General features: G+C 40.1%; 2 protein-coding genes across 6 annotated transcripts in view; one reads left to right on the plus strand and one right to left on the minus strand.

Annotated features, from left to right (window-relative positions):
* The window catches only part of LOC125766312 (venom dipeptidyl peptidase 4), a 111958-nt gene that overhangs the window by 37388 nt on the left and 60950 nt on the right, over nt 1-13620 (minus strand). For all 5 annotated transcript variants that reach the window (XM_049432134.1, XM_049432136.1, XM_049432135.1 and 2 more), the window contains one exon: nt 3938-4033. In XM_049432134.1, the coding sequence (XP_049288091.1) occupies nt 3938-4033 (96 nt within the window). The remainder of the gene's footprint in view (nt 1-3937; nt 4034-13620) is intronic.
* On the plus strand, nt 2641-4290 carry LOC125766348 (testis-specific serine/threonine-protein kinase 6-like). The gene has a single exon (XM_049432213.1). The coding sequence runs from the start codon at nt 2811-2813 to the stop codon at nt 3906-3908; it is 1098 nt and encodes a 365-aa protein (XP_049288170.1). The 5' UTR covers nt 2641-2810; the 3' UTR covers nt 3909-4290.

Raw genomic sequence — 13620 nt, forward strand, 5'->3', positions numbered from 1 at the left:
CCGGCATCGAAACGTGCTCGGATGACCGATCGTCGAAGCATGCCATGGTGATGTTTGAACCCGCTCGTTTGTGTGTGTGTGTGTTTGTGATTTTGCCACCATAAAAACGCATCTCTCCGACCGTGCATTACCATGGCAACTGAATGGGAAAACATTCTATTGCTTGACGTACGGGTATTTTTTCTCCCCGTAAGAGCACACTGCAGTCATTAGAAGGGTGCCGTAGAAGGGTGCCGTAATTAGACTTTTGGGGGAAAATGTTTTATGTTTTAATAAATTGTTACGAGGTATACGTGTTGATATGTTGGCTGGTGCTTTCGCGGGAATGACTGCGCTGTGCGCCAACCAGGTTTGGGAAAGCGGAAACAACCAGTCCCTGGGAGAGCATTTCAGACACTTTAACTTTGCTTTTTGGCACCCGGCTTAAGATGATTGACGTTGGCCAAAAAGGAAAATAAGAGAAAAGCTTAAATTCGATAACAGTTGCAGAGAAGTCAAGCAGAACCGATGTGGCGCACTTCGTGGAAGGATCCGGTTTGCGTTCCGTTTGATAGAAGAGGCTAGATACTTGATAAACGGTGTGCGAACAATGTACTCAATTATTTACGGAGGTCCTTTTTTTTTGGTTGGAGCTGTTTGAGATTTGTTTTTTTGTTTGTTTGCTTGTTTGCTGATGTTATGGGACTGCATACCAGCATGGTCGAGTGTTTTCGCTCACCAAAAAGGTCGCATCGAGAGGTGGAAGAAGATCGGTTTCCTTGATCGGACCACGTGATACGAAAGAGTTACGCATGATGGCACCATCTGGTGGGTTTTTGGGGCAACAGCAAAACTCAATTGCTGGTTTATTTTGGAAATAACCTTCCCTTTTGTGTTGGAATTTGAAAAACGTGCAAAATTCAATTCTGACCCTGAACAAGAGAAGTATGGGAGTTTAAAGAGCTGCATGAATGGAAAGAAAATCACAAATTCTAAAAATAGAATGATTTTTACTAGAAAAGAAGAGTAAAACACTAAAAAAAGTGTCAAAAGTCAATTAAAAAAATATTACTTTGAATAATCATAACATAAATTCTTAAATTCTTTATGGAAATTTGCCAGTAAAAAGAGCGAAAAGTTGAAGAAGAGATCTTTTGACAAAAAATCCCGCAACCTAATGCTATGCTACTAATGTAAGCTTAAATAACCATCATTGGCTTGACGGATAGTTTGCTACAAATTGGCTTTAAGCCAACGGATCTGTTGTCCGGAGTTGATTTTCTGTGTGTTTAATAATACCAAAGGATTGAGCATACCATCGTCCTCTCCCTCTGTCGTTCGCTTCATTCCTCTATTCTCGCTTAACTTTTCCCTTCTTTGAGTGGATAAGGTCAAAAGTAATCTGCCAACTTGGTCAAACCACTCGAGCACGCCGGTCCGTATCAAACACTATCCACAACCAACGATGCGACATTCCTCAACCCTAGCGTGAGTGAGTAGACCAAAGGGAAAAAGTCTCTGTGATGTGCACCGTAAAGCTAACCGAGGGTATAAGGAAATTAACCACATCGTGTCAAGTGTCCGAATGGCAGGAATTGGGAAATAAGCTCGTTTTCGACAGGAGGACTTCCGAACTTCTCGGTGCTAAGGATTCGGGACGTTTCAAGCGCTCTCCATCGGGTGTGCGGATCTCGAGAAAGAAAGACAACGCCATCCGCCGGTGGCGAACCGAACGAACCGGTGTCGGGTTTGGCAAATTAAATTATTCGGTATATTGAATTTGGTGACGGATCCAATCGTCACGGGAATGGCAATAGCGTGAGAGTTCTATGGGACATTGGGAGCTATCGGTTTCAAGGTCGAATCGAAGAATTGCATTAGTGTTTAGACGCACGCGTGTGTAACGGCGCGAATGCGAAGTGTGGAACGGATGGCAAGGCGAAGGTGTGACGAGCTACATAAATTGGATTCCATGTGATGCAGTTGGATTTGGCCAAGAAACGAGCTATCGGATGACAATGGTTGCTCGTGTGGGATGGATTTGGTATGTTTGATTATTTTAAACAGAAATAAAAAAATTGATAGGTAGACAGATAATAATAAAAGCGATTTGAATCGTTTTCATTTGCCTTTTTTTGGGACCAACTATTTTAGGCAAGCTAGGGTTTCAGGTTGATAGATTTTCCCTAGCTACATGACCTGGGGTGATTATTGTGGATGGTTTTCTTTATTTAAGTAGAACCAACTGCAAGTTATGTTTAGAATTATTTTAATTTATTTATTTGTTTTGTAATTTTATTGTTTGTTTGTATATTGTTTTATATATTGGTAATTTTATTTGTTTACCAACTGTTATTAAGGCATCTTTTTAAAGATGTTAAGATTAGAGGGCAAATGCAACAAAGTCATTCAACAAAGTCAACAAAGTCAATGCAAACCTCGAAAGAAAGATAACAACTTATAATACTCCGTCACACTCATGTACCAACTAGAGGAGGTGGGAACTCTGGAGTAAACTCCGGAGTAATTACTTTGAATTGATCCGGATTTAACTCTGGATTACTCCGGAGCGAACTCCGAATGTTCGGATTAGTCTGGAGTTACTCCGCAGTTATTCCGGAGTAATTACCGGAATGCCTAGGAGTCGGATTAATTCGACTCCGGGAAAATGAGGATTTACGCAGCACTGCCACCAGCCTAATAGGAATATTAAAAGTCTAAATAACTTAACAAAGTATAAACAACATTCCGACAATTTTTGTTGATTGATTTGTTGTCGGCCATTGTCAATTCGTTACTATTTTTAAACGCGTCCAATGGTTGCTAGATGAATGTCACATGTATACACTGTACGTCAAATATCGCCAGTTGACATTCAATCTGGAATACAAGCAAGCCATAAAGAACAGTTCATTCAGAACAGCTGTAACAGCAACGTCACTAGCGCACTCCAGCAAGATAAACGGGGGTGCTTATTTTCGAACATACAAAATTTCATCGGAATGCAGCCAAATTCCAAGTATGTACCACTGACAAGTGGTGCATCGAGCAGTGGCAGTGAGGCTACCGGACCGGTGGCTACCTGGAGTCGGAACAGAGTGAAGAACATTCTCAATGCGAAAGGTTACATCATCGGACAGTGCATTGGATCTGGGTCCTATTCGAAGGTCTATCAAGCATACTATCGACCAGCTCGGTTGGAGTCCGGACCGGGACACTCGATAGCTTGCAAGCTGATCGATCGGCGCCGCACCTCGAAGGATTACGAGCGATTGCTGCCGCGTGAAACGGTGGCGATGCTGGCCCTCAGCCATCCACACATCGTGTCGGTGATGTCGATCCAAGAGTACGGACCGTTCGTGTGCGTTTTTATGGACTACTGCCGGCACGGGGATCTGTTGCAGTATGTGCAGGAGAATAAACGAGTGTCGATGCGCCGATCAAGGCTCTTTTTCCGGCAGCTGGTAGCCGCTGTTGAGTATATGCACGAGCAGGGCTTTTGCCATCGGGATATCAAGTGTGAGAATGTGTTACTAGCCAGCACCTCCTATTTGAAGCTGACCGATTTCAGCTTCGCCAAGAAGTGTAGCGAACCGAATGGTGCGCCAAGTGAGCTGAGTGCAACATACTGCGGTTCGATAGCGTACACTGCACCCGAAGTCCTGAAGGGAATTCCGTACGATCCGAAGGCACACGACATGTGGTCGCTTGGGTGCGTCCTGTTCATCATGGTGTCCGGTACGATGCCGTTTGACGAGAGCAACATAGCGGTCACGATTGGGAATCAAGAGCGCAAGCAGTACGGTTATCCGGCCGATATGAAACTAAACCCCATGATCATAGACCTGATTGATAGGCTCATTGAGCCGCATGTAAGTGTGCGTGCTACCATTGGACAGGTGGCACAACACCCGTGGGTCGTAGGTTAGTGTGCATGTTAATTCGTCAAGATACTTACAACGGATGTCACGATCAGCGCCAGTACAACGATGATAACGAGCAGGGCAATCAGGATCCCTCGCCAGTTCCGTTGGTTCGGATTGGCCGAGACGAGCTGAAATGGGAGAAAGAAAACGCGAGCAACCAATTAGAATGAGGCATTTGATTGAAACGATGCTACGATGCCGGCCTTGACGGTTATCTGAGTGTGAATTCCCTTTATGGATCCCTGAGACGTTCGAAGGGTACAGCGAATGCCGTGGTAAGAGTGGATTAATTAAAAGTTATGACCAGGAAGTTTCGAATAGATTATCCCGAATCCCCAAAAAGACAATAAAGCTTAAATTGGGATTCTTGTGAAGGTCAATATGATTCCTTGGACTTTTCCTATTTCTTCGTATTGTAGCATTTAAAAATGGCTGAAACGAGAGTAATAGTAAACTTTGTGCAAAAACCTGAGATGTATTAAATTTCGTGGATTTTGGGTTGCTAGTTATAAAAGAGATAATTATTTCCTCGCCTAAGGTAATTAAATGTGTGTTTCTTTATGCTTTCGTTTCCGTTCGTATGTTTTGGTTTTTATTTCGTTTCTATTATGGGTTTGCTGTTATTTAAAAAATACTTTTTATATTTAAAGCTAACCTTTTTCTCCCGTTCGTTCGGCCAGGTTTTCCATAGCCATTAATCTGTTGCGAAACTTGTTGTTCTATGAAATGGTAATCGTTGTAACTGATTCTGAATATTTTGTACATTTCAGTCGATGAATTTGTGATACCTTGTAACACTAGCATATTTGGTGCCTGGGTTGAATTATTTATTTTCTGCAAATCTATTTAATATATTTAATGTGTTGAAAAAATGGAGGCATGTGCATGTGATAAACGGCGCCGGCAGGACCGGGTTCAAATCTCATCCGGACCATCCCCCCGTAGCAAGGACTGACTATCCGGCTACGTGGTAAAAATAAGTCTAGTAAGCCAGAAATGGTCGGCGTGACCTGCAAAGTCGTTAAAGCCAAGAAGAAGAAGAATGTGTTGAAAACAAGTTCGTCTGAGAAAGAAAAGCATTTGTAAATACGAACCAAAAAACTTAAAATGTCTTTCTATTATCTATACGTATATTTAAAATTTTCGTGGCGCGGTATTTGTGTGCAAACAAAAACTCGAAACTTTCTGCGTTTTCTACAGCGCTTTTGACAGTTAGTAGCACATCAAGTAGGCATAGCCATTTTTACAATACGAATAATGTTGAACACTGCTGAAACGAAAACATCCTAACGAATAAATAAATCAAAGAAGGTACACATGAGGATGTATTTGCGCTATGCTATTCAATAAACCTAAAGTGAGTGGTAAATACAAAGCATGTGCTGTTACACACAATGTGCTGTTACAAAGCATGTGCTGTGCTATTATGTGCTGTTATGAAAAAATGCGAATCCCTTAAATATCACGCATAACCACATCGGGAATTTACATCCGCTTATTTCCTTCGCCACGTCTTTAACAATGACCCAGAGCCGAAGAATATTCGGCTCATCCTAATGTGGTCGTGGATGGAGGAAGGCAACTCTAGACCGAGTTTCCTAGAAACAGATTGGCGATCTGGCTATGTGTTCGCGACGTTCTCGACTATAAGCAGTCCAAGAAAGAAAGTAATGTGGTTATCGGAATAATGCATAATTAACGTCCACTTCGTCATGTGCTCAAATTTAAACCAGGATCAGGTGGGAAACGTAAACCTCAGGAAAAATGTTTCTACCAACACATAGTCTGATTCAAAAGTTTTCCGATAATCTATTCAAAAAGTCATTGATTGCCTCTAACGAATTCTTCTGCAATAAAAGACAAGAGTTTTTAAGAAAATGTTTGTTATGTGAAGACTAAACATAAAAAATGGCCACTGGAAAACATTAATTACAAAACATATTTTAAGGCACAAAGCTAGGTTTGCTGGGCAAACTAGTTTGATTATCAGGGCTATTATGAAACGCAAACGGAAATTTCACAAACGGAAAGTCACAATTCAAACGGAAAGCAAATTTGCATTATGGTTGCTCGTTGGAGTACATGAAAGCTTCATCGACTTTTTTCTTGGATCAATCAATCTGTCAAGATGAAAACCATAAACAAAATTCAAAATAGCAGTTCGTCGAGAGAAGCAACTGTATGATTTTTTAACAAAATTTGAGTTTTGAAGTCGCAAATCTCATCCCCACTGTAGTATGTCGTGTTAATAATGAGTTACAAAAGAACTGGACACCTCTGTATTCACTTTTTTATAATCAATTCTCAAGAAAATTGTACTTTCCGTTGCTTTCGGCTGACGGAAAATTTTCTCTCTAACGGGGTTTCCGTTTGGCACAGGTAATGCAAATTTTTTACTTTCCGTTTGTCATCAAGTTATCATTGATTTTTGAAACGTCTGAATGTGCCAAACGGAGAGCCAAACGGAAAGTCATAATACGAAAGGCAACTTTGTGTGACGTTTGAAAAGATGTTTGCGTTTCATAATACATGCTCATTCTCAGTAACAAACGTCTTCTCAATCGTCACGAAAATGTCATTTTGGTATTATGACTTTCCGTTTGGCTCTCCGTTTGGCACAATCAGACGTTTCAAAAATCAATGATAACTTGATGTTCAACGGAAAGTAAAAAATTTGCATTACCTGTGCCAAACGGAAACCCCGTTAGAGAGAAAATTTTCCGTCAGCCGAAAGCAACGGAAAGTACAATTTTCTTGAGAATTGATTATAAAAAAGTGAATACGGAGGTGTCCACTTCTTTTGTAACTCATTATTCACACGAAATACAACAGTGGTGATGAGATTTGCGACTTCAAAACTCAAATTTTGTTAAAAAATCATACAGTTGCTTCTCTCGACGAACTGCCATTTTGAATTTTGTTTATGGATTTCATCTTGACAGATTGATTGATCCAAGAAAAAAGTCGATGAAGCTTTCATCGACTCTAACGGGTGTGCAGAATGCAAATTTGCTTCCCGTTTGGTTAGAGTGTTTGTGACGGAAAGTTTCCCGTTTGTTACTGAGAATGAGCATGATAGCCCTGTATATTACTTAATCAGTGGTAACTCCTATTTAAATTTTAAACTGTTTTCGGAAATTTTCTAAGCTATGGTTGTAAAACTTACGAGGTAAACAATTGCATGACGTACAAAAGAAAACACAGTTCAATCTTGTCTCACACTCACTCCGAGATAAAGTAAGGTAAATGGCAAGTACAAAATACCCCTCGTTGTGAAGAAAGACTCTCTCTGAATGATGCTTTCTTCCAAAGATACACGTTCCGATGAAGATGGGATTATGTGTCACGTTTCGGTACGAATCGATCGATTTATATCGCTCCCTTATCATATTCATCAAACATACTTTAAGTGGTAAACATTTATCACACAAAACGTATTCCGTTGCACACATATAATACCATCACATCCATCATGTTTCCTTCTTACCGGGCCCGGAACACTTGAGCATTTAGCATTTTTCGGATCAATCGAGCTCGTGCGCCAAATGGTCATAAATAATCGCAAAACGTGATCCATCAGATGGATAAATAAACCTCACCCGCAACCTGAAGCGCGCGAAGAATGCGTCCGTTGAGCACAACTCGTTTCGCTACCCAAAACTGTCTTCTGTTTGTTCTGTTCCAGCGACGAGTGTTGAAAAATGGTAATAAAATAAAAGGATGTGTGTTTTTAGTTGCTTGCTCCCGTGGGGACCGTGAGATCACGATTTCTACCGAGTGGCACGCGGAAGAAGCGAACGTTTGTGAGTGCTGCACGTTGTTTGATTGATGGTGTTTACTGGGAGAATTGCGATGCGTTTTGTGTGGCCACACTGATGTGAAGATGAATTGCAAACAGAGCATTGGATGAAGTTTAAAAGTGAATTTCCCACAAGCGCTTACATTGGAACAGAATATTACTATTGTCCATGTAAGGAAAATGTGGAAAATGTAGCAAACGGAGCAGAGAATGGTAAAAATAGAACGATTCATCGAATGGCGATGAAATGAAATAGATCCGTTTATTAGCACCCGAGCAGTGGGCACATTCATTAGCATAAAAATGTTTCACTTCGATTGACGCTTTTCCTTTTTCCACATTTTAGGGATGGCTCACCTGGACACCTAACCTGAACACGTCAATCCCTGAACAATTGTGCAGTTGGAAAAAAAGGGATGGATCCTATTGATATTCTCTTAGCGCATTCGTGCCAACAATATTCTACTTCTGACCTTTTTTTCAGCTTCTCTTTTAGGTGAAGCTATATTCCACTAAGAATAAAGCTCCCGGAAGTGAGAGAAGACGATGAAAACAAACACTCCCGCTCAATGGAACACTGAGGGTAGGTCAGGAACGGAATCAAGTCATCGCACAGTATGCAACATTGATGTTTGCGATGACGATGAGAATGTGGATGGTGATGATGATGATGATGATTACAATAGTACTGATTGAGACGGCATCTTTCATGCTTTGACTCATATTCCGCGCACTTCCGGCAAAGGATGCACCACGGAGGCGAGATTATTGAAATTAAAATCCTTCCGGGCTTAGTGTGCCTTTGCTGCCACTTTTGCATCCCTCAGCACCATCGGCCAATGTTTCAAACTGCGACTTCAAAAATAAGCGATGCAAAATATGAATGTTCCACCTCCATTGGAGGTGCAGAAAAAGCAAGATCGAAACCGGATAGAATAAATGATGAAACTTAATCCACCGGGCAAACAAAGCCGACACCGGACCGGGGTTTGGGGATTGATTTGACGGGAATAATAATGCATCCACCAGCACCGAACCTGACGATATGGCTTGAAGTGATTGAATAAAGCCCAATCCTGGCAGGGGTGAATGAATAATTCATGATGCGGTGGTAGTGGATTGGTCGATGTGAATGGCCCCCCTTTTTTGAAAGCATACGAAAACGAAATGCATGTGCACAGGATCAGGATCGTTTCAACGCTATTTATGCAATGGGAAAGTGAAGCTTTCAAGTACTTTTATGGAGGAATCATATGAAATGCTTTTTTAGGAAGAAAAAAAGGTTTTAAATATTATTTTAAAATAATTTAGAATAAAATTAAAATGAAATCATTTTCATAATTAAATCATTTTGTTTTTCTGCATAGCTCCGGTCGTTTTTAATTAACAATAGAAAGAGACAAAAGTTTTATTGAAAGATAAAACTAGTCCTTTAAAAATAAGCCACGAGATTAGTACTTTAAAATGTTTCACAAGTACACGATTTTTTTTATTTCCCTTCGCTTTTCGATTACTCGCCCCAAAAAAAGGTGTCACGAACGGTCGCGGTCAAAGTTTTGTGTCTGGACAAGGGATTGGGTTTGTTTTTTTTTCTTCTTATTTAAATTTTTATCTAAGGTCCTGCTTAAAACGCGCCTCACACAACTTTTGAGCTTGACAGTTTAACCCCGCGCAAAAGTTGGATGTTCGACAGCGTGGGACCGTAGATGTACTTCTCTGCTAGTCTTGCATAATGAAGGACACTCGTTTTAATTTTCCTTCTGCACATCCCGACACCTGCTGTTCTGCTACATTTTCCGCTCTTTGTATCACCTTTTGCCGCCTTTTGCGGAATGGATAAAGCAAAGAAAATTCTTTCCTGAGTGGGGAGCTTTTCTTTCAATTTTTAAGCTTTTTTTTGTTTTATTTCACTCTGCAGAAGTGTCCTGCGGTTCAGTTGGTGGCAAAGTTAAAATGTGGGAATTTTATTGAGAAACAGTTCAGTATGAAGAAGAAGGAAAAATCCGATAAATCGGTGTGGAAAGAATAGAGTAAAACGTAACGGTCACATAATTATTATGAGTTTTTGTCAGTGCTTTAAGCCAGCTAGCAAATTTGGAAACAGCAATGAAGCTATATGAAGACTGTACAGTGTACCGTTCTGGGTGAAAATTTATTGCACCGAAATTACGATTCTTCCTCGTACAGACACAAATTATGAACCGTATGTTGAACGAACAGCTTCCCCAACTAGCGGCCACCCATTTCGCTGCTGGCACACTCTGGAAAGGCACTGATTAATTTTTATGATCCTTGAATTAGTCTTCATCATCGTAGACCAACCGCGGTGCAAAGTTGGGTCGTGTCTTTGGCGCGTTCTCGGCGTGTGGTGAGATGACTTTTGTCATAGCCACTAGAGAGAGGCTCGTGGTATGCCGACCGGGTTTAGTAAGTCCTTCCGATCGGAATTAGCAAAAACCAAGCCAAACCAAGCTGACTGCAGCCATGTGGCTTCACACGAGTCGAATTTCCTGGTCGGCAAATGTTCAAATGTGTTCGAAATAAATTTGATCATTGGATTAAATAAATTTATTCCAGTACGTGATCTCTGGTTTATCGGGAGACATCGAGACTGCATCGTACGAGAGTTTTTGGCCGGTGTGGTTAGGGCAACATGCCGTGCTGGGATGTGTACAATGGTGGAACAGGAGTTATCCTGCATGTTTGCTAGCGAGGCAGAAGAATCGAGAAATCGAATAAAAAATTCACAGTTCATTGCATTTGCTTCCGGGGAATTTGGTGGCGGCGGATCGGCGTTTGGCTGTAAGCGGGGAAGAAAATTTCAAGTTGATCGGGAAAATGCTAGAACATTTCATGTGACGTCTGTTTTCAAATATGTGGTCACGATACTACTTGTTTTACTGATGGTTGTAAAATGAATTGAAATATGTTTTTATTTTATTGTAAAAATTGTTTTTCCAATACACGAAATATTCTTTCTTGTAATGAAAAAATGGAATGAAAAAAATAACTTAAGTTCTTATAACATTTTTTTTACATTAATTTTTGACTGTTCATTTCCATTCCAGTATTTTTCATATCCTTACAACAAATACATTTTGAGCAATTTAAAGCGCAAAAGTTGGGAAAAAAATCGGAAAGACGGCTTTGTTTGCTTTGTGACGTTTGCCAGGGAAACCGATTCAGAGGCAGCATCAGCACCAGCAACATGAAATGAGGAATTCAACACACAACCAATACGCTAAGCATTTCCCATTCGACTAAATGGAGTTTTCAGGAGGGGCCAAAAAGGTTTGTGTTTACCTGTCGAACAGTGTTCTTTTTTTTATTTTGGTCTGGCAAATGGAGCCAAATATCCTTCGAAATTGCATCATCGTCATCATCAAACTGGGTGGATGAAAAATTATTTTGGGGACTTGTATGCTTTCAAATGTATATATTTTATTCGTCGGAAGAAGGAAATCTAATTTACCAGCTTGGTTCAATTTTCAGTGAGTGACTGAAAATGAGCGGAAATCGATGGTTATTGGATGGAAGCTTTCAGGGTGTCGTCTACTTTGTTCGAAGGATGAGTCTGTTGGAATTCTATAATATGATCATAAGTATTGCTGTAACACTAAATTTACGCTTTAGAATAAATTGTACGAAATTCCTCTTTCACTTTTTTTCTGATTACAATGGTTTAAATATTTTATATATAACTGTTTGATTCGTATTATTTACTGAAACGAATGGAATACTAACATTAACACTTTCAGAACATTTTTTTCTTCGGTTCAACAATCGATCGAATATCCCATTATAAAGATGTAAGTAACGTGAATTTTTGATGCAAAAATATTTGATTATATCGATTCGCACCATTCGTAATGGGAAAAGTGGTTGGCTTTTGCTGGTGCCAGTACCTCCAATCACGGAACGGGACGTAAATTCCCATTACACTTTGGCAGAGCCTTTCGGCAAGTTATCAGAACTGAAAGATAAAACAGATCGACTTGCTCCGACCTTCTCCGACCGTAGGACCCCAATTGTGTCCCCTCCCCTTTCTGGCAAACGTTCACCACCGGACGGAAGTGGTTTTCGGCCAAATCGATATGATAACCGGTAGCAGTTCTTTCTCCCCACGAGATCGTATTTGCGTGCGAGTGTGAACCGTACGACACTACTAGCATAATCGAAATTCGATTGCCAACATTCAATGGATCGGTGTGAAGGCATCGGCATGACTTCGAAATCAGGGCGCCCTTGGAACTTCGCCCTTTTGTGAAGGGGCACGTTAGGTGCGATGTGGCGAAAGCGAAGGCAATGACGAGGCAAACAAGCAAGACAGGATAACTGTTTATGGCGCCCGAAACTTCAATTACATTGATGGGATTAAAATAATTCCGTACGTAAACGTTTGGAAAGGAAAAAGGAAGGGAAGGCACCAAAAGAAGACACGAGGGTCAAGAGTGTTGTCCCAGCCGATTACATACAATGGTTTCTCTTCCTTCTCTGTCGCCATGTCGCTTGCTGGAATTTAACTACAAGGTTTATAGCACATGTACGCAAGCGTTTGTAACATGTCTAACATTCAAGAGCTACCAGACGATTGGTCCGAAATTGGGTCAGCTAGATAAGGAAGGGTTTGCGCCGGATTGATTGATGCCATGCACAGGGTTACGGTGGATAGTGTTACGATACACCAGCATTAAGATGCTAAGATAAGTTTATTGAAGGAGAGGATTTACGCTTGTTGATCTCTTTTTCGTTTGCCATAGGTATGGATTAAACAAAGGTATCGATTCGTAGAACACTTTCAGGCAAAAACGATGGCATTACAAATAATGGACCCGTAGACTGGGCGATGGAACGTTCGCACCGTTTCTGTTGTGAAATTGTTTTCCATTGTGTTTTTTTTTATATTAATCTGAAAGTTAATTAAATTTTCATCACTTATCAAAAGGAGGATGAAATAATAATTAAAATTGGATTATTATTTTCACAGATCAACTCGTTCATTTTCAAGACAGGCAGTAGCTCTTTTTAGCTTCGTTTGAGCTTTAGCACCGGCAGATATGCAATATATTTATCTTTTTATTTGCTGTCCTTTATTTTACTATTTTTTAAATGGAAAAATCTTTATTACTTCAACTATGAGTCATTTTACCAAAATGTTAGCTTTCTTTTGGACGGTGTAAATTGAATAAACGCTTTAGAAGAACTATTTTATATTTTATAAAGGTAGGCTGACTGTATTTTCTTTCTTATATGTATTGCTTAAGGGAAATAAACATTGTTGTTATTTACATTAAATATTTTTTTTATTCAGGTAGTACGGCCTGGCCGTATTGATTACATTTAATATTCAATATATTTGAAGTCCGATGTAGTTATACCAAACACCCATTCATTCGTGATATATTAAATAAATTATGCATCACTGCGTTAGTAATAAAATGGATGATGATATGTCAACTTCGTTTGGCTAATTATTTTCACACCACTTATTTTACGAAAACATCCTACTCGAACACAGTTGAGTATACGCACCATGGTACCGAATGCGTCATGTACCTCGCCAAAGCAAACCAGATGAATTATCATCATATTAATCAGTAGTTCTTGGTATTGAGTGAACTGGTGGTAATGAAGACTACGTTCTAGGAAATCAACATTTCGAATTCGCTACAATTCTACTCATGCGAAGAAAAAATACAACATCGCTACACTTGGTTCGTGAATGATTTCAATATTTAAATTGTCTACTTTTACACGTTGGAAGGATGAGCAAAACCTTCATACAAACCAGACGAAACGGGCAGTGTGTAACGGTACACAAAACCCATCAAATAAACGTCAAAAATGGTTGTGTACTTCTTCATTTTAAAATCCTCTTCAAACACTTGTTTGACGGCTAGTGTGGAGTGGTTGTAA

Source organism: Anopheles funestus, chromosome 2RL (genome assembly GCF_943734845.2).
Source record: "Anopheles funestus chromosome 2RL, idAnoFuneDA-416_04, whole genome shotgun sequence".
Classification (NCBI taxonomy): domain Eukaryota; kingdom Metazoa; phylum Arthropoda; class Insecta; order Diptera; family Culicidae; genus Anopheles; species Anopheles funestus.